Source organism: Vulpes lagopus, chromosome 6 (genome assembly GCF_018345385.1).
Source record: "Vulpes lagopus strain Blue_001 chromosome 6, ASM1834538v1, whole genome shotgun sequence".
Lineage (NCBI taxonomy): Eukaryota > Metazoa > Chordata > Mammalia > Carnivora > Canidae > Vulpes > Vulpes lagopus.
The window spans coordinates 4,769,080-4,790,032 of record NC_054829.1 but is presented as its reverse complement, the minus strand read 5'-3'; the positions used below and the strand labels follow the sequence as shown (position 1 = coordinate 4,790,032).

At 60.0% G+C, this 20,953-nt stretch overlaps 1 protein-coding gene across 1 annotated transcript; it reads right to left on the bottom strand.

The window, feature by feature from the left end:
• Positions 1 to 3,915: 3,915 nt before the first annotated feature.
• On the bottom strand, positions 3,916 to 16,113 carry SLC25A29 (solute carrier family 25 member 29). The gene is made up of 4 exons (XM_041759590.1): positions 15,869 to 16,113; positions 10,777 to 10,820; positions 5,416 to 5,499; positions 3,916 to 5,250 (listed from the first exon to the last, which is right to left on the bottom strand). Exons 1-4 carry the CDS (start codon positions 15,900 to 15,902, stop codon positions 4,549 to 4,551), a joined length of 864 nt encoding a protein of 287 aa, XP_041615524.1. The 5' UTR covers positions 15,903 to 16,113; the 3' UTR covers positions 3,916 to 4,548.
• Positions 16,114 to 20,953: the final 4,840 nt, after the last annotated feature.

Genomic DNA, 20,953 nt, shown 5'->3' with positions numbered 1-20,953 from the left:
CCCGCCGCCCCGCCCCGCCCGCCCGCGGGTGCGGCTCCACCTCCGGCCGCGGGGGGCGCTGCTCTGGGCCGCGGGCGGGCGGGGCGGGGCGGGGGGCGGGTGCGCGTGCGCGCGGCGTCCCGGCGGCAGCTTCCCCCCAACCAGCCACGCCCCCTGGGGACCTCACCTGCCGGGGTCTCGCCCGGGACCCGCCCCTCGACATCCGTCCTCAAGGCCGCCGCGTCCACGCCCGACGGGCCCCCAAACCCTGGCTTCCCCGCACCTGCCCACCCAGCGAGGCCCGCGCCCTGCCCTCCTGCACCCCCAGCACACGCACCCTCTCAACACTTCACACCCGGGGGCCCAGCATGTGCCCCCCCCGCCCCCCCCTCATCCCGTGTCCCCCTTGTAGTGGATGCTCTCACCATCCACGGGGACATTCAAACCAGAATTCCCAAGAAGTCTGTCCTGGTGGCCTCCCCCCCCTACCCCCCCCCACACACTCAGACATTAGTGTTGCCCACTTTGCTCCCCAAACCTGCCTGGATGTGATGTGAGCTGGCCTGGGAGGGTGGCCAGGGCAGGGTGGGAGCCAGTGTCCCTGCAGGCTGAGCTCCCAGCAGCCGCTGCCCCTTTTCTGGTGAGCCTGGGACACAATGGACACCCCACCCCCCACCCCCAAGGGTAGGTGGCTGCCATGGGGTCAGGGTAGGAGGCCACGGCAGAAAGGAAGCAGAGACCAAGGAGCACACAGGCCAGGGCCTGGCCCTGCTGCCCCTCTGCTGCCTGAACTGTCACTCCAGGGTGTCTGTCACCTGCAGCCACAGAACTTGGTGCAGGACCACCAGGACTCTAGGGGGCCAGCCCAGGCTGATCCTGGCTCTTGTAACACTCCCGCTGTGGGGTGGAGGAGGGCCCAGCGTGCCCTGGAACCAGGGGCTCTGATTTACCAGTGGCTGAATGACTCCGCGCAAGTGGCCAGTGAGGGGAGGGAGGATGACGTGGTATTCACTCCTCGCACCTGGGGCCCAAGGGGAGACAAAGGAAAAGAGTAATCAAGGCATGTGTGCGCACGGGAGGAGGTGGCCCACGCTTCCTCTCCACGCTGGCCTCCAGCACTGGAGAACTGGGGGGAAGAGAGTTTTATTGACTCAGTTTCCCTCGAACTGCCGCGGGGCTTCATCTGTCACCTGCATGCCCCCACCTGCCCGCTGCTGGAGCCCTTCCTTCCCAGCCTTGACATGCACTTTAGCTCAGACACCCCCCTCGGGCCTCCTCTTCCTATGCCTGTGGGCCCATCGCCTTCCGCCTCCTGCGGGGTCTCTAAAGCAGGAATCCGAGCCTCTCACTCCCCCGGGGGTAAAACTGGCCAACTCCTGGCTGTGGCCATGATGCACAACAGAGAACCCAAAAAACAGACCTGGCTGGCTTGGGGGCCCCCCAAGGCCACGGGGCTGCCTCTGCCTCCACTGCCCCTGCAGGCATCCTATCCCCATTTCGTGGGGTCACAAGTCCTGGGAAGTGCTATGGTGCATTTGTCCCTTTTACAAACCTTTCCCAAGAGCTCCAGCCGCTGCTTTTTCACTGACCAGGTCTGGGACACGTGGCCACCCCAGGTGCAAGGGAGTCCGGAAGCGTATTTTCTTTTCTTTTTTTTTTTTATTTTTTTTTTTTTTTTTTTTTTTTGGAAGCGTATTTTCATCCAGACACGCTGGAGCCCAGAACATGCTGGGTTCTATTAGAAAAGTGCGTGGCTGGGTCAGCTGAGTCGCCTGGGTGGCTCAGCCGGGTAAGCATCTGCCTTTGGCTCAGGTCTTGATCCTGGAGTCCTAGGATCGAGTCCCCCATCGGGTGTCCTGCTCGGTGGGGAGTCTGCTTCTCCCTCTCCCTCTGCCTCTCCCCTGGCTTGTGCTCTCTCTCACTTGCTCTCAAATAAATAAAATATTTGAAAAGAAAAAGGGCAGGTTGGCTATTAGGCACCTCAGAGGCTCAGCACTGCTATGCTACTTGGCCTGGCGGGGAGCCACACGGCCCTTCCACCCTCCGCCATGGGACTCAGCTACCTGTGATTCCTCAGCTCCAGCCCCACTGTCCCCTCTGTGGCCCCGTGGGCTGCTTAGGACTCGAGATCCCTCCGAGTCCCGGGCCTCGCAGGGTAAAGGAAGGAGCATTTATCTGGTGCGATGCCATGCAACCAACCGTTAACAAAAACGTGGCCGACTGGACACGCTAATAAGGGAGCGGTCGGTCTCTGTGGCAGAGTTGAACTGTGTCCCCGAAAGTTAGGTTGAAGGCCTCAGCCCAGGTACAGGCAGGGTCTTTGCAGATGTTATGAGTCAGAATGGGGTCAGACTGGAATGGGCTGGGCTCACGTGCCCAGGATGACATCCTTGTAAAAAGAGGAGACAGGAGCTGCCCGGGGTGACGGCCACGTGAAGATGGGAGGGGAAGACCGGAGCGGGCACCTGCAAGCCGAGGGCCACCGGCCACCAGCAGGTGCTGGAAGAGGCCCAGGAGGGTGCTCTCCGGGGAAGCACCTGCTGCCGACGGATCCCAGATTCCCGGCCTCAGGATTTCAAGAGAAGAAATGTCAGTTTGGGCCACATGGCGGGTCACGTTCTGTATGGCGGCCCAGGGCAACACCTAAAAGGCCACCGTCAGGTGAGAAAAGGCACAAAACAGAGCAGTCGGTGCCCGGACCAGGCTCTGTGGGGAGAGGGCTTGGTCCCACGTGCTGGTGCTCGCTCGGCCTGGCCCCCCAGGAACCGCCGGGCCATGGAGGTGGGGACCAGGCTTCCGTCCTCCAGCCCACCCATGTTTGGATATATTTGTAGTTTTTTTTTTAACCACATTTATATGTTATTTATTCTAAACAAATATAAATTCAAATCCAGAAGAAAATAAAATGTCCAATTTATTAAAAAATACCCACATCTCTCCCGATCCCTCCCACCTGATTGACTAGTAATGTTTTAGGGTCAGCACTTGGGGTGGGAGTGGGGGCCCCCAGGTTTCAGCATTTGCTGAGAAAAGAGAAGTGAGGGGCCAGGGGCCAGACCCAGAGCTGCTGCCTGGGACCCCAGGGAGGGGACCCCACAACAAGGGGCCTGTGTTGTGCCTGAGAACACCTCACTCTGGGGTCACCAGCCAGCCTCTGCAGACAAGCTCAATGTCTCAGGCTGAATCAGGGAATAACGTGGGGGGTAAAAGTGCAGGAGAGCTGGTGGCCTTCCTGGGGGTAGCGCTGGGGGCCCTCTCTCCTGTCCTCCCATGACGTGGGCCAGAGCTTTTTGGCTCAGTTGGGAAGGAAAGACACTCCAGGCTGGTAGGTGTGGAGATGCAGGTGCCCAGGGCAACCTCCAGGAAGGTGAGAAGTGAGAGTGGGTGGACAGTGAGAGACACCCTGTTAGCCAAGGAGGCCTCCTCCAGGAAGCCCTCGAGGACTTGTCAGGCTGGGGTTAGGTCTAATCTTAGATGGAAAGTTCTGCTCACCTCTGAGAGCTCCACGTGACCTCCCCTCCTCCGGGAGGCCGTTTCTAGCCTCCGTGAGTGCCCCGTCTGTGTCCTTACCACAGCTCAGTGCCCCCTGGAGCTCCCAACACACGCTGCCTGGCCCGCCCAGGTGGAGGATGAGCAGAGCCCAGGCCTCTCCGTGCTGGGAAGCCAGCCGTCTGAGGACTGAGGAACCTTTGTTGAACGGCTGACGCTCCGGCCCGCATGTTTGTCAGCTCCCTCACCTACTCCTCCTGCCTCCGTCAGCCCCACTTTACAGATGAGGAGACACAGGTCTACGTGTCCACCGGAGCTCGCCCTGGGCACGCACCTCGGGCTGCCATCAGGGCCCAAGAGCACAGACTACCAAGCCAGCCCCTTGGACTCCGGGGAGGGGTGGGGAATGGGGCCCCTTCCTCTGTGGTACACAAACAGGCCTCAGTCTTAAGAAAACAAAGAATATTTTATTCCTTCAGCAGTTTCTATACAGCAGTGACACCACGTGAAGAGGGAGGGAGTCTGGTCTTTCTTGACGCCCTGCGAGAGCGTATCACGTTGCCCAAGAGGCTGAACCCCAATCGGGGCAAAGGAGACCACAGCCTCCTCCAACATGTGCAAAACCATCTGCCTCCTTGTGCAAACGCACGGCCGCCCCCAGCTCAGTCCCAGGAGTGCAGGCCACAGCTGTGTCCACCATCAGGCCCGCCCCACGTCACGGCATCATGGGAACACCAAGCATGAGGAGCCTCTGGGGGACACCATCATTGGCTGCGGCGTGGGGATCCTCCTGAACCCATCTGCTTGCTGACTTCTCTGCACACCTTCGGGAACCCTGGCCCCACGCAGTGGCTGACCCGTGTCCCCATTTTACAGACAGGCAGCCTGAGGCCTGGCGGGTGGCAAGCCGTCCTCACCCCACGAGCCGCCCTCCGGTGGGAGCGCGGCAGCAGGTGCGTGGGCAGAGCATCACTTCTGGGGCACCCGGAGGCTCCCTAGCCCGAGACCCGACAGGCGTCCGCAGCCGCCGTCCACGCAGGCCCCACGGGCAGCCCGGGTGGCCGTCTGCGCGGGGGAAGGTCACAGGCTGGAGGGCTGGGCCAGGCCGGGGCCGCGCGCGTAGCTGAGCACCACCGTGACGGTGGCCAGGGTGGCGGCGTTGACCGGGAAGGCGCGCAGCAGCGTGGACGCCAGCCCCCGCGTGAACACGCGCCAGCCCTCGGCGCGGTAGCTCTGGCGCGCGCAGTCCGCGATGCCGCCGTAGCGCGGGGCGCCGCGGAGCCCGTCGGCCTGCAGCCGCGACTTGAGCACGTCCACGGGGTAGGTGGACAGCCAGGACAGGGTGCCCGACGCGCCGCCCGCCAGCAGCAGCTTGGGCACCAGCAGCGGGGCGCCGGGCTCGCAGCCGAGCGCGCGCGTGAGCACGTCGTAGGACAAGAAGTAGACGCCGAAGCCCGGGGTCTCGCGCAGCAGCGTGGAGGCCATGCCCCGGTTCACGCCGCGCAGGCCCTCGCGCCGGTAGATGTGCGCCAGGCAGTGCAGCGAGCCCCGGTAGGCGCGCGGGGCGCCCGGGCCCTGCAGCTGCAGCCGCGTCTTGGCGAGCTCCATGGGGCAGCAGATGACGCACTGGATGGCGCCCGCCGCCGCGCCCGCCACGAACTGGTTCAGCGGCGAGTCGCGGCCCAGCGCCCGCAGGGTGTTGCCCTGCACGCCGAACACCAGCGCGTTGATGAACGTGAGCCCCAGGAGCGGCGAGCCCAGGCCCTTGTACAGGCCCAGCACCTGCGGGGGGGGGGGGGGCGCACGGACACGGTGGGGCGCGCTCCTGCGCGGGCACGGGGGGGGGGGGGGGGGGAGCCCGGGCCGCCGCCCCTCCCCGCTCCCCGCTCCCCTCCCACCTGCACCTCGTGCCTCACCGCCCCCCCCACCCCCGGGCCCCCCACTCACGCTCTCCTGCTTGATGATGGACTGGAAGCAGTGCAGGGTCCCCCGGTACTGAGGCTTCTCCGCGCTCTGCACCTGCAGCCGCACCTGCAAGGACAGGGGCCCGGACGGTGGGCAAGCCAGGCCGCAGCTCCCAGCTGCCCCGACCCAGCCCTCAGGACAGCCCACGGAGGCTCAAGGCCGGACCCTGCTGGAGGCGGGGTGCCCGGGAGCTTTCCACGGCTACCAGGATGGGGCAGGGCCGGGTGTCCGTGCTTGCTCAGGGGGCAGGGTATCCAGTGGGGAAACAGCCACAGAGACAGCCAGCTGCATAGGGGGTACAGGGTCCCCAAGATCTCAGGCAACCAGAGGCAACTGGAGGCTGAGCCTCTTGTTGCATTATGTCTGCACGATGCGCAGACGGTGGGACATCAAGCATCTCCCCAGACCTGCCCACTGCCCTGGTGGCAAACCATGGCTGATGCCAAAGGGGCTCCCCACCAAATTCCCATCACCCAACCTCCCTCCTCAGGGGCTGACGATGCCCCCTTGGGTGTTAAAAGCAATGAGCCTCAGACCCTGAGGGCCTCCTGATTTCCGCCAGTAGCCCCCTCTGAGGACAGTGGTCGTGAGTTAAAGCAGGGACGGGAGAACGGCGGAGAGCCTCCTTGGTGACCATGTCCCCGCCGCCTCCGGGACCTGGGAGCTCCAGCCCCGCTGCCCTTGGAGCCCCGTAGCCCAGAACCTCTTAACGTGAAAGTACTCTTTGTTGACCGGGAGCTTATCTCGGAGCTTGATACGCAGGCCCCGCAGGAGGGAGCGGGAGCACATTTCTTGAACTCAGAATCCAGGTCATGGGGGTGGGAGGGTGAGCTAGGACAAGTCATGTTCTCAGGAGCTGACTCAGAAATCACTGCCACCGCCAGGGCCATGGCGTGAACACCCCTCTGTGCCCGGCAGCACCAGAGGGCCTAAGACTGGAATGACCAGCCGAGGTGGGTGTAGTGACCCCCACTTCAAAGATGGGAACACTGAGGCTCAGAGATGCCCTGCAAGTCAGCTGAGGCTCTGTGTCCTCTCCAGCAATGTGAGTGGCTCGGCTGTGTTGGTCGGGGCCAGAGTGGGGTGGGGTGGGGTGGGGTGCTGGCTGGCCAGAGCCCTCCAGTGGACCTTCGACGGCCACATGCACTTCCAAGACTGTTTTTCATGAACAAAAAAAGGACCATCTCTGCACACGAGGACCTCTGCAGTTGGCAGCCACTGCTCGGAGAAGCGGCTGGCAACCGAGAGCCCCCTGCAGCGGATCACCCCGGCACCCCTTCCCACCCTGGCTGCCCGGCTCTGCAGGGCCTGGCAGGGGAGGGGTGAATTTTCAGAGAAAAGCAAAAGCACTTGCTGCACTTTAATGACATATTAACATCTTGAGCTCTGCTCAAGGACACCACCTGGGCCCTGGAGGCAGACAGAGCTGGCTGGTGCTTGGGTTGGATTTTCAGGCACCTGGAGGGCGGCTCTAAGTCTTTGCAGGTGGGATGTGCTCATGTCCAGGTTGGTGCCAGCTTGGGCCCCACAGGGAGCAGGGAAGAGGCCCCGTTCCCCCTTTGTTACTGACCCCTGGACCAGGGATGAGCACTCGCTGGCTGGAGTTTGGGGGACTAGGTATGGGGGTGAAGTGGGGCCCAATCTACAGTTGAGGTTAACATCTCGGTTGAGGATTGGCGAACCTGCCCCTGGAAAAGTGGTCATTTGCACACAGGCCCAGACGGCTCCTGGCTCTCCATGGGGACGAGCGACCCCAACGTGAGGACCCTCTGATCCAGAGGGGGCTGATTTTTCTCCATCAGCCCCACCTGCGTCCCCGCCCCAGGATGTGCCAGGCCCAAGCTCACCTCGAGGCCTCCCTGCCCTGCTAGTCAGGGAGGACGCTGGGTGGGGTGGGAGGAGGAGGGGTGTGGCGGGGTGCGGTACGGCCCAGGGTCTGGTTCAGAGAGGACAGAGAAGGGTGGGTTCCCCTGGTCTGTACTTACTAGCGCTCTCCAGGGTGAGGCTTACGCTCATCTACAACAAAGTTACACTTTTGCTATGGATGGAGACAGCCCCTAGCTCAGAAAGTAAAGGCGGTTAAAGCAACACAAAATGTCAACATCGCATCCGGGCGAGGAGCCCCCAGGGCCAGCCCCCAACCCCCCATCCCCTCCCCTGCCCTGGGATGGCCACTCCCCGGTGACAACGGGTGGAGACCCCATGTCCCTGATGACCGTCCTGTCCAGTGACGTAGAAGGGAGACCGGGGGGCTCCTGGAGGGGCTGACCTTGTTCTGCTCTCCCCAGGCGTGAGCTTCCTGAGGATTCAGAGATCTCGACAGTGGGCGTGTGTGCACTTTTCTACATGTGGCAAATTTCAGTTAAAACAACACTAACAGAGCTACTGAAGTAAATCCCACTTTTGCCAAAAGCGAGGAATATATATGGGTCTGTGTAGATTTCTGGTTTTCAGCAGAAATCACTAATGAGGGTTAGGGAGGGGGACATATATGGAGGATAGGGGTTTTTTTCCTACTTGTTTATTTATTTATTAAAGATTTTATTTATTTATTTGAGAGAGAAGACAGAATAAAGCAGAGGGAGAGGAAGGAGCAGGCTCCCCTGCTGAGCAGGAAGCCCCATGCAGGATTCGAACTCAGGACCGCAGGATCATGACCTGAGCAGAAGGCAGGTGCTTAACCAACTGAGCCACCCAGGCACCTCTTTTTCTTCCTTTTTAGTTTATATGTTTCTACAATGGTAAAAAAAAAAAAAATGTCTTTACAACCTACATTTCTTTGTAATAGAAAGCCAACCAACAGGGACACCCGGGTGGCTCAGTGGCTGAGCATCTGCCTTCAGCTCAGGGCGTGATCCCGGGGTCCTGGGATCGAGTCCCACGTCGGGCTCCCTGCATGGAGCCTGCTTCTCCCTCTGCCTGTGTCTCTGCCTCTCTCTGTGTGTCTCTCGTGAATAAATATATAAAATCTTAAAAAAAAAAAAAAAAAGCGAACCAAAAACTGAATGCACCTGATGATTAAATCACATTTTAGGGCACCTGAGTGGCCCAGTCGGTTAAGCCTCTGCCTTTGGCTCGGGTCATGGTCCCGGGGTTCTGGGATCGAGTCTCGTGTCGGGTTCCCTGCTCAGTGAGGAGTCTGCTTCTCCCTCTATCCCCCCCACCCCCCACTGCTTGAGACTTCTCTCTCATGGTCTCTCTCTCAAATAAATAAATAAAATCTTTAAAATACACACACACATTAAAAATAATACATACCCATGGCAGGCATGATGGCATAGGGAGGATTCTGAAGGAAGTGTACAGAATGGGAAAACTGATTTGTCAGTTAATGAAATAATATGCTTTTCTACATTTCCCAATTTTCTTCTAATGAGAATTGTTTAACTTTCACACTGGGAAAGAGCCAGTAAAAAAAAAAAAAAAAAAAAGGCCATTGGTGACGCAGCATTAAATTAAACCAAAAGAGCACGTTCCCTGATCAGCACAACGTAATAAAAAGTGCGTGAGCCCGTAAGTAGGACAAGAGGGGTCACGAGTTGAGTGACGGAGGTGATGACTAGGGGAGCCGTTTTTCCTACCCATAAGAAGCTTGGCTTTTAGACAGGTTTGCCCAGATGTGATGCAGGTGGGGCTGCAGTGGTGGCCAAAGAAAGTTCACCAATAGATTTCTTCAAAGGTCACCCTCCAGGAGCAAGAGGAGGGGGTCCAAGGAGCAGAAGCCCTGTGGGGTGGAGAGGCTCCTGCACCCAAATCACTGCTCTGCTGGGGGCGCTGGTCATGGTCCAAGAGCTCATGAGGGGGCCAGAGACACCAGGACAGAGTAGTCCCCAGCCTGGGGGCACTGATGAGGGGGTCCTGGGTGTGGGGGGGACGGGGGTGCTAGCTGATGGGGACCTGGCCATGCCCAGGCCGAGTCATGGCTCAGAGAGGCGTGGCCTCTGCAAAGCTAGGCTGAGGAAGCGAAGCCAGAGTCACTTCTTGGCCGGACACAGAGGCATTTACATGTGACCACAAGATATAAACACAGCACAACGTGTTCAGCGCCAGGCTGCCCTGGGCTGCTCTGGCCTGGGGGCCGGCAGCTGTGTGGACAGGCCCTCGGCGGGCTGTGCAGGGACACAGGCTGCTGTGTGGCCACCGGTCCTCCCACCTTCTCCCTGAATTGCACACGATGGGATGGAAGGCAGGCTGTGCCCTTCAGGGTGGCATTTCATGCAACCCAAACTCTACCACTGAGCACCGCGCCACCAGGGCCTCTGTAATCTGGCCCGTCGCCTCATTTTGCAGACGAGAACAGGGGGCTCAGAGGTAAAGCAACGGCCCAGGGGCACACAGCAGATCGGCTGGCAGGGGGCCTGCACCTTCACAGGAGCTTGCCAGAACTTACGGTCAGAGCCAACGCATAAAGCCCAGCCCTGGTGCCTGCGCTGGAGGAAACCCCAGCCCTGAGGTCCTGAGTCCTTTCCTTGCCCAAGGGCCACCTGGCTTCCACTGAAAAAAAAGAGGGGACTGGAAGTGACCTCTAACCCAGCTGGGCATGACATCCTTGCCCTTGCCCCCCCCTCGCTCCAGCTGCAAGAGGGGCACGGTCAGGGTTCACGGTGGGTCACGGGCCTGGCCTCGCGCCCTGCTGCTCCGAGCGCGCCCTAGTTCCCAGGTGAAGCCCACGGGGGAAAGTCCAGACTTGGCTGGTTTAAGGACATAAAATCCCCACACAATGGGGAGAAAATCTTACTTGGGAATTTCCAGCCGGAGAACATGGATTTCCTTTGTTTCCATTTTGAGCCTGTGAGGACCTGGATCCGAAGATTTTATCGGGGCTAAACTACCCGAGTGCCTGCCCCCCGGGGCCACACGCTCCATGCGGTGCACACCAGCCCCTGGGAACTGATGCGAGCCAGTGGTGGTCACCACTGTGTGAAGACCATGTTCATGGGAAGTCCTGACAAGTTCTGGTTTTGCTCGATTTCTGTATTTTCTCTCTGAACTGCTCTTTCTTTCAAGATGTGTAGGGGGGCTTCTGCATCAGAACGGGGCCCCCCCACCCTGCTCTGGGCAAGGGGAAGCCCGCCCTTCAGCCTCTCGGTCACAGTGGGCCAGGTACCACGATGGACCCTCTGGGTTGTGCCCCGACCTGGGAGACGTAGGGACAGACCCAGAAGGAAAGTGGACACGCGGCCATCCGCCTAGGTGTCACAGAGAACCTGAGGCTACCTTTATTCTAGAACCCAGGGGGAGATCTTACAGGTATTCCTAAGGTGAGGTCCCTGTAAAGGGGCCTCTGTCCAAGGTCTGCACCTCCACAAACACTTGACAGTAAAACCGTGACAAGAGACTCACCTTGACCGTGTCAAATGGGTGTCCCACAAGCACGCCTGCCACACCTGGAGGGAAAAAGGAAGGCCATCACCCACATGTCCTAGAAAACTCAGAAAGCTGGGGGGGGGGGGGCAGTTTCAGCTAGGAGGACCGCACAGTAGTCACCTGACAGGACAGAGATGTTTATTGGACACCTACTGTGTGCCAGGTGCCTACTGTGTGCTCCTTTGTCCTTGGCTCTGTACAAGCAGTGGGAATAAGAGGGTGACGTCCGTGACATCAAGCCAGGATCTGAACTACTCAAAGTTGGTGTCTCTCCCCCCTCTGCTGCTCACCACACTTGACTGATGACAGAAGTTGTCTTCCACCCCCCACCAAACACCTCCATGCCAGGGACCCCACGACTCAGGGCGAGTCACCCAGATTTGAATTTTCCCTCCGCCACTCACCAGCTGGCCAAGCTCACAAGGAACTCAGGTCTGCGGCTCACTGATCTCACCAGTACTAGGTGTGACCATCAATCACCCCCCCCCCCCCCACTGCCCTGCGGTGCTGAACCAGGCCCTGAGGCAGCCAGGTATTGCAGATGCTGGCTGAGCACTCCCTTCCCCGCAGGGGAGCTACCTGCAGCCCGGGGAAGGGGGGGGGGGCGGTCAGCTCCTGACTTTGTGATCACGCACAATGCGCAGCAGTCCAAGCCAGGCCCAAACCCCAGCCCCACCCCCAAGGACAAAGGCTCGCTCTCCAAACTGGCTCCTAAACCGAGTGCTATTCAGGTGCATATGTCACAGGGAATTCGGCACCCTGTTACCCCATCCATGGGAGAAAGGGAGGCTGGGGAGGTGGAGTTACCCATGCACGTACTCCCACACTTTCCTCCCTAGCATTTTGTGTGTGAATCTCTTAAAGTTCTCTTTTTACTGCCAGGAGTGTTCATAATTAAGACAGTTACTATTTGTTGAGTGGCAAACGGTAACGTTTCTACCTCCCGATATGTAAACAAAGGACCATTAGCCCATTTTTACAGATGAGGAATAGGAGGCCCAGAGAATATATCCATGGTGGTGGACTGAGGATTCGAACCCGGGTCTTCTGGGCCTGGAACCCTCCTCCTTAACCAGTGCCACCTTCAGCCCAGGGCCTGATCCTGGAGACCCGGGATCAAGTCCCACGTCGGGCTCCCTGCACGGAGCCTGCTTCTCCCTCTGCCTGTGTCTCTGCTTTTCTCTCTCTCTGTGTCTCTCATGAATAAATAAATAAAATCTTAAAAAAAAAAAAAGATTTTACCTATCCAAGGGAGAAGAGAGCACAAGCAGGGGGAGCAGCAGAGGCAGAGGGAGAAGCAGCATCCCCACTGAGCCCAGGGTGGAGGCTAGATCCCCGGACCCCAAGATCATGACCTGAGCCGCTCAACTGACCGAGCCACCCAGGCGCCCCAGTGACGTTTAACTTTCAACCTGGTTCTACTACTTTGTTTTCAGGGCTCCTGGAAACAAGGAGCTGCGGCTCGGCTTTGCTTTCTGCTCCCCTCTGAAGCTGTCTCTGATTTTGCCAAGTCGGGAGATGTGACACGACTCCATCTTACTTCATGTGAATGAATTCTTTTACTCCTTTTCCTTTCTGCATTTTTGTTGGTTCAGGCAAACTGCCACTTGTCCTCTTTCTGCTTGGTAACGTTTAAGTTCAGCTAAAGGTTACTTGTTTCTAACGCTTAGAATCATTATGTAGAAAAAGGGTAAGAACCGACACCCCCCCAAGGCTCTCTGCTCCCCCCCAGTGCCCTACCCCACCCCAGTAAGAGCTACCCCAAGAAGTCCCCACCCCTGCAGCTTCTGCTCACCCCCAGAGACCCCACCACAGACTCAGAGCTGGTCCCTCTCCCCCTCGCCTCTGCCCCTTCTTGGGGTCTCTACTCTAACCAGCTGCTTTTGTTGGAGCTTTTCTGGATTTTTTTTTTTTTTCTCGAAGGTAACATATAGGGAAATGGCCTCCGAATTCCTGCTCCTCTGCATAATCTATTTCTTGAACACTGACGGGAACAAGGGTCCTGTGCTCTGGGGAGGCTCTCAGGCCCAGGCCAGTATCCCAGAATCTTCTGGCTTCTGGTGCTGCAGCTGAGAAATCCGTTGCCAATGTGTTTCTTCTCCTTTGTCAATAATTTCTGCATTCTATCAGGAAGCCCCAGAGGTTTTATCTGTAGATTTCAGGAATGTCATCGAGATGCCAAGGGTGTGCCTTTCTTTTTTTTCTCTCTCTCTCTCTTTTTTTTAAAGTAACCCTGCCTGGTACCACGGCAGTGCTTTCACTTCCAGACTCAGGCCTTTTTCTGATCAGGGAAAATTTCCACTATTACATATTCATCCTAATCATCCTCTCCAGACCTTTCTATCCTTCTGGAATCCCTATCATTCACAGGAAGACGAGAAGACATCCCCAAGGCGTCTTTTCCCTCAAGACTTCCATGCCTTTGTCTCTGGTCTTTTGAGACACACTTTGTTTCTATCTTTTGCAATCCACCTTCTTTTTCCTGTCGTGTTATGAATTTTCTAAATTTGAACACCCTAGTTCTAGCATTTATTTTCTTGGGCTGTAACTGATCTCCTGGAGTTTTTGGAAAGCTGACACTTGTCTGGGGTATGCTGGTTGGCCTTGCTTCTCTCTCCAGCTGTGGGCCCCTCGGGGCCTCGCACATGCCCTCTCCAGCCAGGCCCCGTTGTGGGGTCCCCAAGGAGCACATGCTGGAAATGGTGGGGGCTCCCTTCTTGGTGTGTGTGTGGGGTCCCACCTCTGGCCCTGGACTTGCTCAGGTTCTGGCCCCAGCCTGTCAGCTCCCGGATTGGAGGGGTGACCCCAACCAGCCCCGGTTTGGAGGCCCAGCAAGGCCTCCAGTGGCAGCCAGCCATCTGCATCCCCACGTTGTCAAGGCCTCTGGGGAGGAGCTCAGTGCTCACCCAGGACATCCCCATTCACAGGAACAGAGTGGGCCTTGAGGCCTGTCTCGTCAGGGCTTCCAGTCCCCAAAGTCTTATCCTTTTAACCTCACAGTTCCCTTGAGAGCCAGGAAGCCCTGCCAGGCCAGCTCCCCAACAGGCCAGGGAGGGAGCCCAAGCAGACCCTTTCTGGAACCCCCGAAGCCTGTGCTCAGTGCCTGATGCGAGCTGGATTCTTAGGGGCACCCGCACCCCATGGCACTCCAGGGTAGGGTTGGGGACCACTCCCCTGGGCAGGGTTCTCGGCCCCTCCTTGAGCAGCTCCCCACACCTCTTCCTGTCCACGCCTCTCCCCGCCCCCCTCAGCCCCCAGGGAGCCCTCCATTCAGAGCACTGGGCCTGATGAGCGCGGACACCTGGGCCTGACCCCCGGCGGGCAGTGCCGCCCGGCATTCCGACCTTCCCACCATGTGAGCACCTGGACAGAGACGGTCAAGGTGCCTGGCCCTCCTCCCCGGGGGCGACACTGAACATGTGACCTGACACTCCGCCAATCAGAGGTGATGAGCAGTTCTCCCCCCAGGATCCCGAATCTGGAGGGACGCCCAGGCCCCCCAGAGAAGCACCACCGTCACCCTCCCCTGAGCCTCCAGGCCTGGAGGAGCCCGAGCCCAAGTCACCAGCCAGGGGTCGAGGTGGGAGCGCTACCTGCGCACAGTTCCTAGACGGTCTCCCTGCAAAGGCTGCGCCATGCCATCAGGCCACTGTCCCCCTCGTCCCTCCACTTCTCAAGGCCAAGGTGTCTCCTGGGTCACTTAAGAGCAGGAGAGGATCCCAGGGGGAGGGGAGCTGACGACCGACACAAGGAATCTTCATCCTCATTCCCCTGAGGACTCGGGCCTCCACTCTCACAGCAGGGAGGTGGGTGCGCACCAGCAGCCCCAGGCTTGTGCCCGGGTGAGAGTGAGGCAGTGGGGCGGGGCTGCGGCTTAGAGCTGCGTGTGGGCCGCACCCTTATCTCGCCCCCATCCCGGATCTCCTAGGTGGGCCCGGGGAGGGTGGGCAGAAGGCATTCGGGGGAGGGGCCTTTTGTGAGCAAGCGCCTAGAGCGAACACGTGTGCCTGGGGGGATGGGTCCCTAAGCAGGCCCGGCCTTAGGATGAGTAGTGCTCCCCCAAACCCCACAGCTCCCAGGGGGCTCCAAGGACACCTGGGAGACGTCGGAAGGAATCCTGCCCCTCCAGGGAAAGAACTCCCACTCCCCGAGGGGTTGGAAAGGGTCTTTGGCCACGGGACAGCCCACCTTCACTGAGCCACCATGGAGGGAGGAGGAGGGTCTGGAGGCCAGGAGGAGCCAGCAGGGATGCGGGCAGGTACGGGGGAGGGGGGACAGGAAGCGCCGGGTGGGGTCCCGGGGTGGGGGAGCTGAGAGCTGGATCTGCAGAGGCGGCCCCTGCGGTGTCCTCCGGCCCGGGCTCAGGAGAAACGCACCGTTTATGAAAAGCCCTAAGGTTCTACCCCGTTGGCAAGCTCGAGGGGTGGTTTCCTGAGGCCTGATGGGGTAGCGGCCTGGGAAAGTTCTTGGCTCTCTTCACACATGGCTTCCCCGGCACACGCCCTCCACCGCGTCCTCCTGCCCCGACTGCTCAGGCTCAAGTGCCTGAGGCCACTGCGAGTCGCTCCTCGGCCTCCAGGTTGCCCGGCGCCCAACCAAGCCGCGCAACGGCGACAACGGCGACAACGGCAGGTGCGGGAGGAGAGAAGCCCAGCCTGAGGGCGGACCCGGCCTGGGGCCACGCGCCCGCATCTCTGCGCCCTCGGCGGGGAGGCCCCTGGCGGCCCCTCCGCGAGACGCGCACGCGTGACCCGAGGGCTGGCCCGCCCGGTCCCGGGGGGGGCGCCCCCTGCCAGCCCAGCCCCGCGCGGCACCTGCGGGGGAAGCGGGGCGCCGGCCCCGAAGTTCTCGGCGCCGCGGATGCCGAGCAGGTGCGGGCGGTGCGGGCGATGCGGCCTCGGAGAGGGCGCGCGGGGCGGAGCGCACCCGGCACCGGGCACCCGGCCCCCGGCCCCCCGCACCCCGCCCCCCGCCCTGGGCAGGCCCGTGCGCCCCGGCGCCCCCACCTGCCGCGTCCCGGGAGCCCCGTCGGCCCGCAGGTGAGCGGCCCCCGCCGCGGCATCCTTACCCCCCGCGCATCCAGCCAGGAAGTCGAGCGCCATGGCCGGGCCCCCGCGAGGCCGCCTTCCTCCTCGCCTCCTGCTCGCGGCCCTCGCCGGCCCGGGCGCCGTCGGGGGATCCCGGCGCGCGGGCTCGGGGCTCGGCCTGGCGGCCGCGGGGGCGCGCCCGGGGGCGGGGGCGGGGCGGGGGGGCGGGGGCGGCCGGGCGCGCGGGTCCTGGGCCGCCGTCCCTCGCCCGCCGGCTGCTCGCTCGCCCTGGCCCCGCCGCCGCCGCGGTCCCTCACCTCGGGCCGCGCGCCCCGCCCCCGGCCTGCCCCCGGGGCTGCGGGCGGGGCCGCGGGAGCGCAGCGCGGCCAATGGGCGGGCGCGGCGCGGCCCCTCCCCGGGCTCTGCGCGCCGCCGCTGCGCCTCGTTGGCCCGCGCGCCCGGGCGGGCGGGGGCGGGGGGGGCGGGGCCGGGGCGGGGCGCGGGGGGCGGGCGGGCCGCGCCGCAGACAAAGAATGTGCTTCGTGCGCCCGCCCGCGCCGCTCGGGCTGCGGAGGCGGCCGGGGGCGCGCGGCGGCGGGACGGCGGCCCGGGTCCGAGGACCCGGGGGTCCGGGGCCCGGCGGCGGCCTGTGCGGCGCGGGGACCTCCGGGCGGGCGCGACGCGGGTCCGCGGGTCCACGGCTCGGCCGAGCGGGGCGGGCGCCAGGCCCCGACCGTGCCGCAGCCCCGGGCCCGGCCGGTGCAGCGGGGACGCGGGCTCGGACGCCCCCGGCCGGGACACCGCGCAGGCGCCGCTCCGGGGGGCGCCCTCGGGGTCCCGCACCTGCCCGCGCGCCGCGGGGCCACGGGGGGCGGAGCCCGGCAGGTCCCCGCGCGGAGGGGCGGCTCGGGAGGGGGGAGCCGGGCGGGGACCTGCGGTGGGGCCTGGCTCGGCGGGCGCCCGGCCTCCCCCTGACAGCGAGGGGCACCCTTGAGGCCGGGCCCAGCTTCCTCCCTCCCGCTCCTGCGCGTGGGGCCGCACCCCCTGCCGGGTTTCCGGGGTGCAGGTCACACAGTTCGCTTATTCTCATTGGACCGGCTCTGAAGTCAGCACGGGGATGACAATGGATCCGTACCCAAGGGTCTTTGCTTTTCTTTTTGTTTTGAGATCTTTATTTATTAAGGGCGCCCGGGTGGCTCAGCGGTTGAGCGTCTGCCTTGGCCCAGGGCGTGACCCCGGAGTCCCGGGATGGAGTCCCAGTCGGGCTCCCCGCATGGAGCCTGCTTCTCCCTCTGCCTGGGTCTCTGACCCCCACCCCTCTCTCTCTCTGTCTCATGAATGAATAAATTTTAAAAAAATGTATTTATTAGACAGGGTAGAGCACAAGTGGGGAGGGGCAGAGGGAGAGGGAGAAGCAGACACCCTGCTGAGCAGGGAGCCCCACACCATCGGATCTCAGGACCCTGAGCCTGAGATCATGACTGAGGCGAAGGCAGATGCTAAACCGACGAGCCACCCAGGTGCGCCTGTTTCCAAGGTTTTAATACTCTGTTCTGGTACTAGGGGATATGTGAGGTGTATGTAAGCAGTGGCCTGTGGTGATACACAGGCCACCAGGAGTCCAATGGCAATGTATGGTTTCCTTTTATTCTTCTTAGACTCTAGATAGAACATTCATTAAGCAGAGACCCAAACCCAGGTCTGCTGACTCTTAGTCCAGTGCTCGTGATGGCTGGTGGGCCCTGAACTAGGGGTCTGGAGGCCTGGGTTTGAATATCGCCAGCCTCTGACCTCAAGGAACCAGAAAAGCAATAGCATGTTGGCCCCAGGAGAAGCCCAGACCCAAAATGGGCAGGAGTTGGCTATGGGAGCACTCCCCTAGCTGGAGGCCTCCCAAGCATGACAATTAGACTATATCCAGGTGACTCACCCCTAGGAACAAGTTGTTCCCTGGGAGCCAGTGCCTCAGGGAGCAAAGCAAAATGCCTGCAGCCTCTACCCCTGGTGTTGGAGGTTTGAGAAGAAAGTCGAGTACCTTAACAGGGCAGTAAATCAGAAAGTTGAGAACAGTGGAGAAGGAATTTATTTATTTTGTTAGCACAAGCAGGGGGAGGGACAGAAGGAGAGGGCGAGAATCTCAAGCAGGCTCTGACTCTGCACTGAGTGTGGAGCCCGATGCAGGGCACGACTCTGGGATCACGACCTGAGCCGAAACCAAGAGCGGGATGCTTGCTTAATCACTTAACCGACTGTGCCACCCAGGCGCCTTGCCTTACATATTTTTTATTTAATTTTTTTTTTTTTTAGGAGAATGCAAATGCCTTGAAGTTAATGCCATGCTTGGGGCAGGTGGCATGAACCCTGACCTCCAGGGGCTCCGGTGACAGTTCGGAAGAGGCCAGAAAGGGAAAACGAGGAAGTCCTGGCCAAGTAAATGAGGACGCGATGCCCATATTTTGGAGCTGCATTATGACGTCAGCTGTCGGTTTCTGTGTCTCTTCTGTTTCGCTTCCTGAGGATAAAATTAGAGCACAGGATATGGTTGCTCAAACTCCTCACGTTCCGCAGAGCCGCAGGCCCCACCCCTGTCCCCGGGGAAGCCACCCTGCAGGGCTCTCCTGGGTCCCCAGCCTTATAGGGCAGGAGGAACTGGAAGCCAGAGCAGTAGCAGGACAGCGGGTGGGGGAGGGAGTGTCACAGGAGACCAGGGGTCAAGCCAGGTCACTGAAAAGTCCATGGTGCAAGTTTTTCTTTTGTACAGCTTTTATAATTCCCTACACAAGGCAGGTCCCGTGTGGAAGAATTAGTAACACCAGCAGGAAAAGAGGCAAAGAAAACCACCTCTGTTCTCCCCACCCTGAAATCACTTGAATCCAGAGACAGGAGGCTGTTTTGACCCGGGTGACGTGGGGTGGGCTGGGCTGGGCTGCCAACTGACTCCCTGCTCACTTGGAATAAAACCTGGGTGCTTCTAAGCCCAAGGGGATCTGACCACAACCTCATACCCCAAGCCCATCCTCACCACAGTGCTTTTGCACCGGCTGCTTCCTCTGCCTGGGAAGCTCTTCCCTTGCCCAGATCACCTCCAGAACTCGGGCCTCTGTTCGTTTGTTCACCTCCTCACACAGGGCTTGGCTGGCCTTCCCTGTCTGCGGTGGACAGCCCGCCTCCCCTCCCCACACTGGTCGCTTTCAGCTCCTAGAGTGACATTATTTGTTCCTCTGTGCGTTTATCACCTCTCCCGCTGGAATGGAAGCTCCACCAGGGCAGGGACCTTCTCTGCCTCCTCCATTAACACTGTCAGGCAAGGCAGGCACACAGTGGGTGCTCAATAAATGTGCAAGCTGCATGGCCAGAGCCATGAAAGGTGATGGGCCCTGGGTGGGGGGGTGAAATGAGTGGGAGGCCCCGCTGGCTGATAGCCTGACACTTCTCCAAGGACTTGAGTTCTGTGAACAAGAGGTGGGGGGGGGGGGTAGTTTTTTCTAAAACGTATTTTTAGAATTAAAAGCTTCAGAAACAAAGTTTCGGCCTGCTGGGCTACAGTCTGCCCTGATAAGGAGCCAGGGAGATGCAGGAAGGGGACATGCCTCTCCTGGGTGTGTCTGTCTGTCTGTCTGTCTGCAGAGCCAGACTCCTGCACCCCTGCCTGTCAGGTTTGACCCAAAAGCAAGAGTCATAGGGCGCCTGTGGGGGTCAGTCAGTTAAGCATCCAATGCTTGATCTCAACTCAGGTCTTGATTTGGCGTCGTGAGTTCAAGCCCTGCGTTGGGCTCCACGCTGAGCAAGAAGCCTACATTTATTTATTTTTATAAAGATTTTATTTATCTATTCATTAGAGACACAGAGAGAGGCAGAGACACAGGCAGAGGGAGAAGCAGGCTCCCCGATGTGGGACTCGATCCCAGGACCCCGGGATCACGCCCTGACCCAAAGGCAGACACTCAGCCACTGAGCCACCCAGGAGCCCCAGAAGCCTACATTAAAAAGAAAAAAAGAAAAAAAAATTTTAAAAAAGAAAAGAAAAGAAAAAGAAAAAAATAAAAAGAGAGAAAGCAAGCATCACTGTGCCAACTCAGGAACTCAGGCAGGGGGTTGACAAGCAGCTGAGCGGGGATCGGGGTCCCGGCCTGGCCTACAGTGGGGCCCCAGCCACAGGCTCCCGTCACTAGGCCTCCAGGATCAGAGCCTCTCAGGACAGTGGCTGACACACAGGTTTGCAGGACTAGGAATCAGCCTCAGGGAACAGAGGGGCTCACAACCTGCATTTAAAGTGACCCCTTCAGCCCGGGGTGCTCAGCGGTTTAGCGTCTGCCTTCAGCCCCGGGCCTGATCCTGGAGACCCGGGGACCCGGGTCCCACGTCGGGCTCCCTGCAGGGAGCCTGCTTCGCCCTCTGCCTGTGTCCCTGCCCCTCTCTCTCTCTCTCTCTCTCTCTGTCTGTCTGTCTCTCCTGAATAAATAAATAAAATCTCTTAAAAAATATATTTATAAAAAAAAATAATAAAGTGACCCCTTCAGAACGCCTGGGTGGCTCAGCACTTGGGCATCTGCCTTCCGCTCAGGGTGTGATCCCGGGTTGGAGGATCGAGTCCCACATCAGGCTCCCTGCATGGAGCCCGCTTCTCCCTCTGACTGTGTCTCTGCCTCTCTCTGTCGTCTCTCATAAATAAATAAATAAATAAATAAATAAATAAAATCTTTTAAAAAAAGAAAGTGACCCCTTCAGGAGCACACGGGTGACTCAGCGGTTAAGTGTCTGCCTCGGGCTCAGGTCATGATCTCCGGGTCCTGGAATCGAGTCCCACATCCTGCTCCCTGCTCAGCAGCGAGTGTGCTTTTCCCTCTGCCTCTGCGCATCCCCCTGTTCCTGCTCTTGCCTTGTCTCTCTCTCAAGTGAATAAACAAAATCTTTTAAAAAATAAAATAAAGTGACCCCTTATTCATCTGTGAGATTAGGGGTTTCCCAAAGGCATCTTCAGCTGTCCGCCTGGGGAGGGCAAGGTCTCCAGCCTGCGAGGACTGTGGCAGGCAGGAGGGGGACCGAGCTGCGGCTCCCTGCCCTGCACTCACGGGAACTGGCTCCGACAGGTCTCTGTCCCCGTGAATCGGTGGCTGCCCTCTGGA

What these genes read in the sequence shown, in the direction of transcription:
- SLC25A29 (XM_041759590.1), bottom strand. Translation starts at nt 15,902, where the DNA reads ATGGCGCTCGACTTCCTGGCTGGATGCGCGGGGG. An exon ending in CCTGGCTGGATGCGCGGGGG is followed by an intron (nt 10,821 to 15,868) that starts GTAAGGATGCCG and finishes TTTTCCCTCCAG; the next exon opens with GTGTGGCAGGCGTGCTTGTG. An exon ending in ACCCATTTGACACGGTCAAG is followed by an intron (nt 5,500 to 10,776) that starts GTGAGTCTCTTG and finishes CTGTCCTTGCAG; the next exon opens with GTGCGGCTGCAGGTGCAGAG.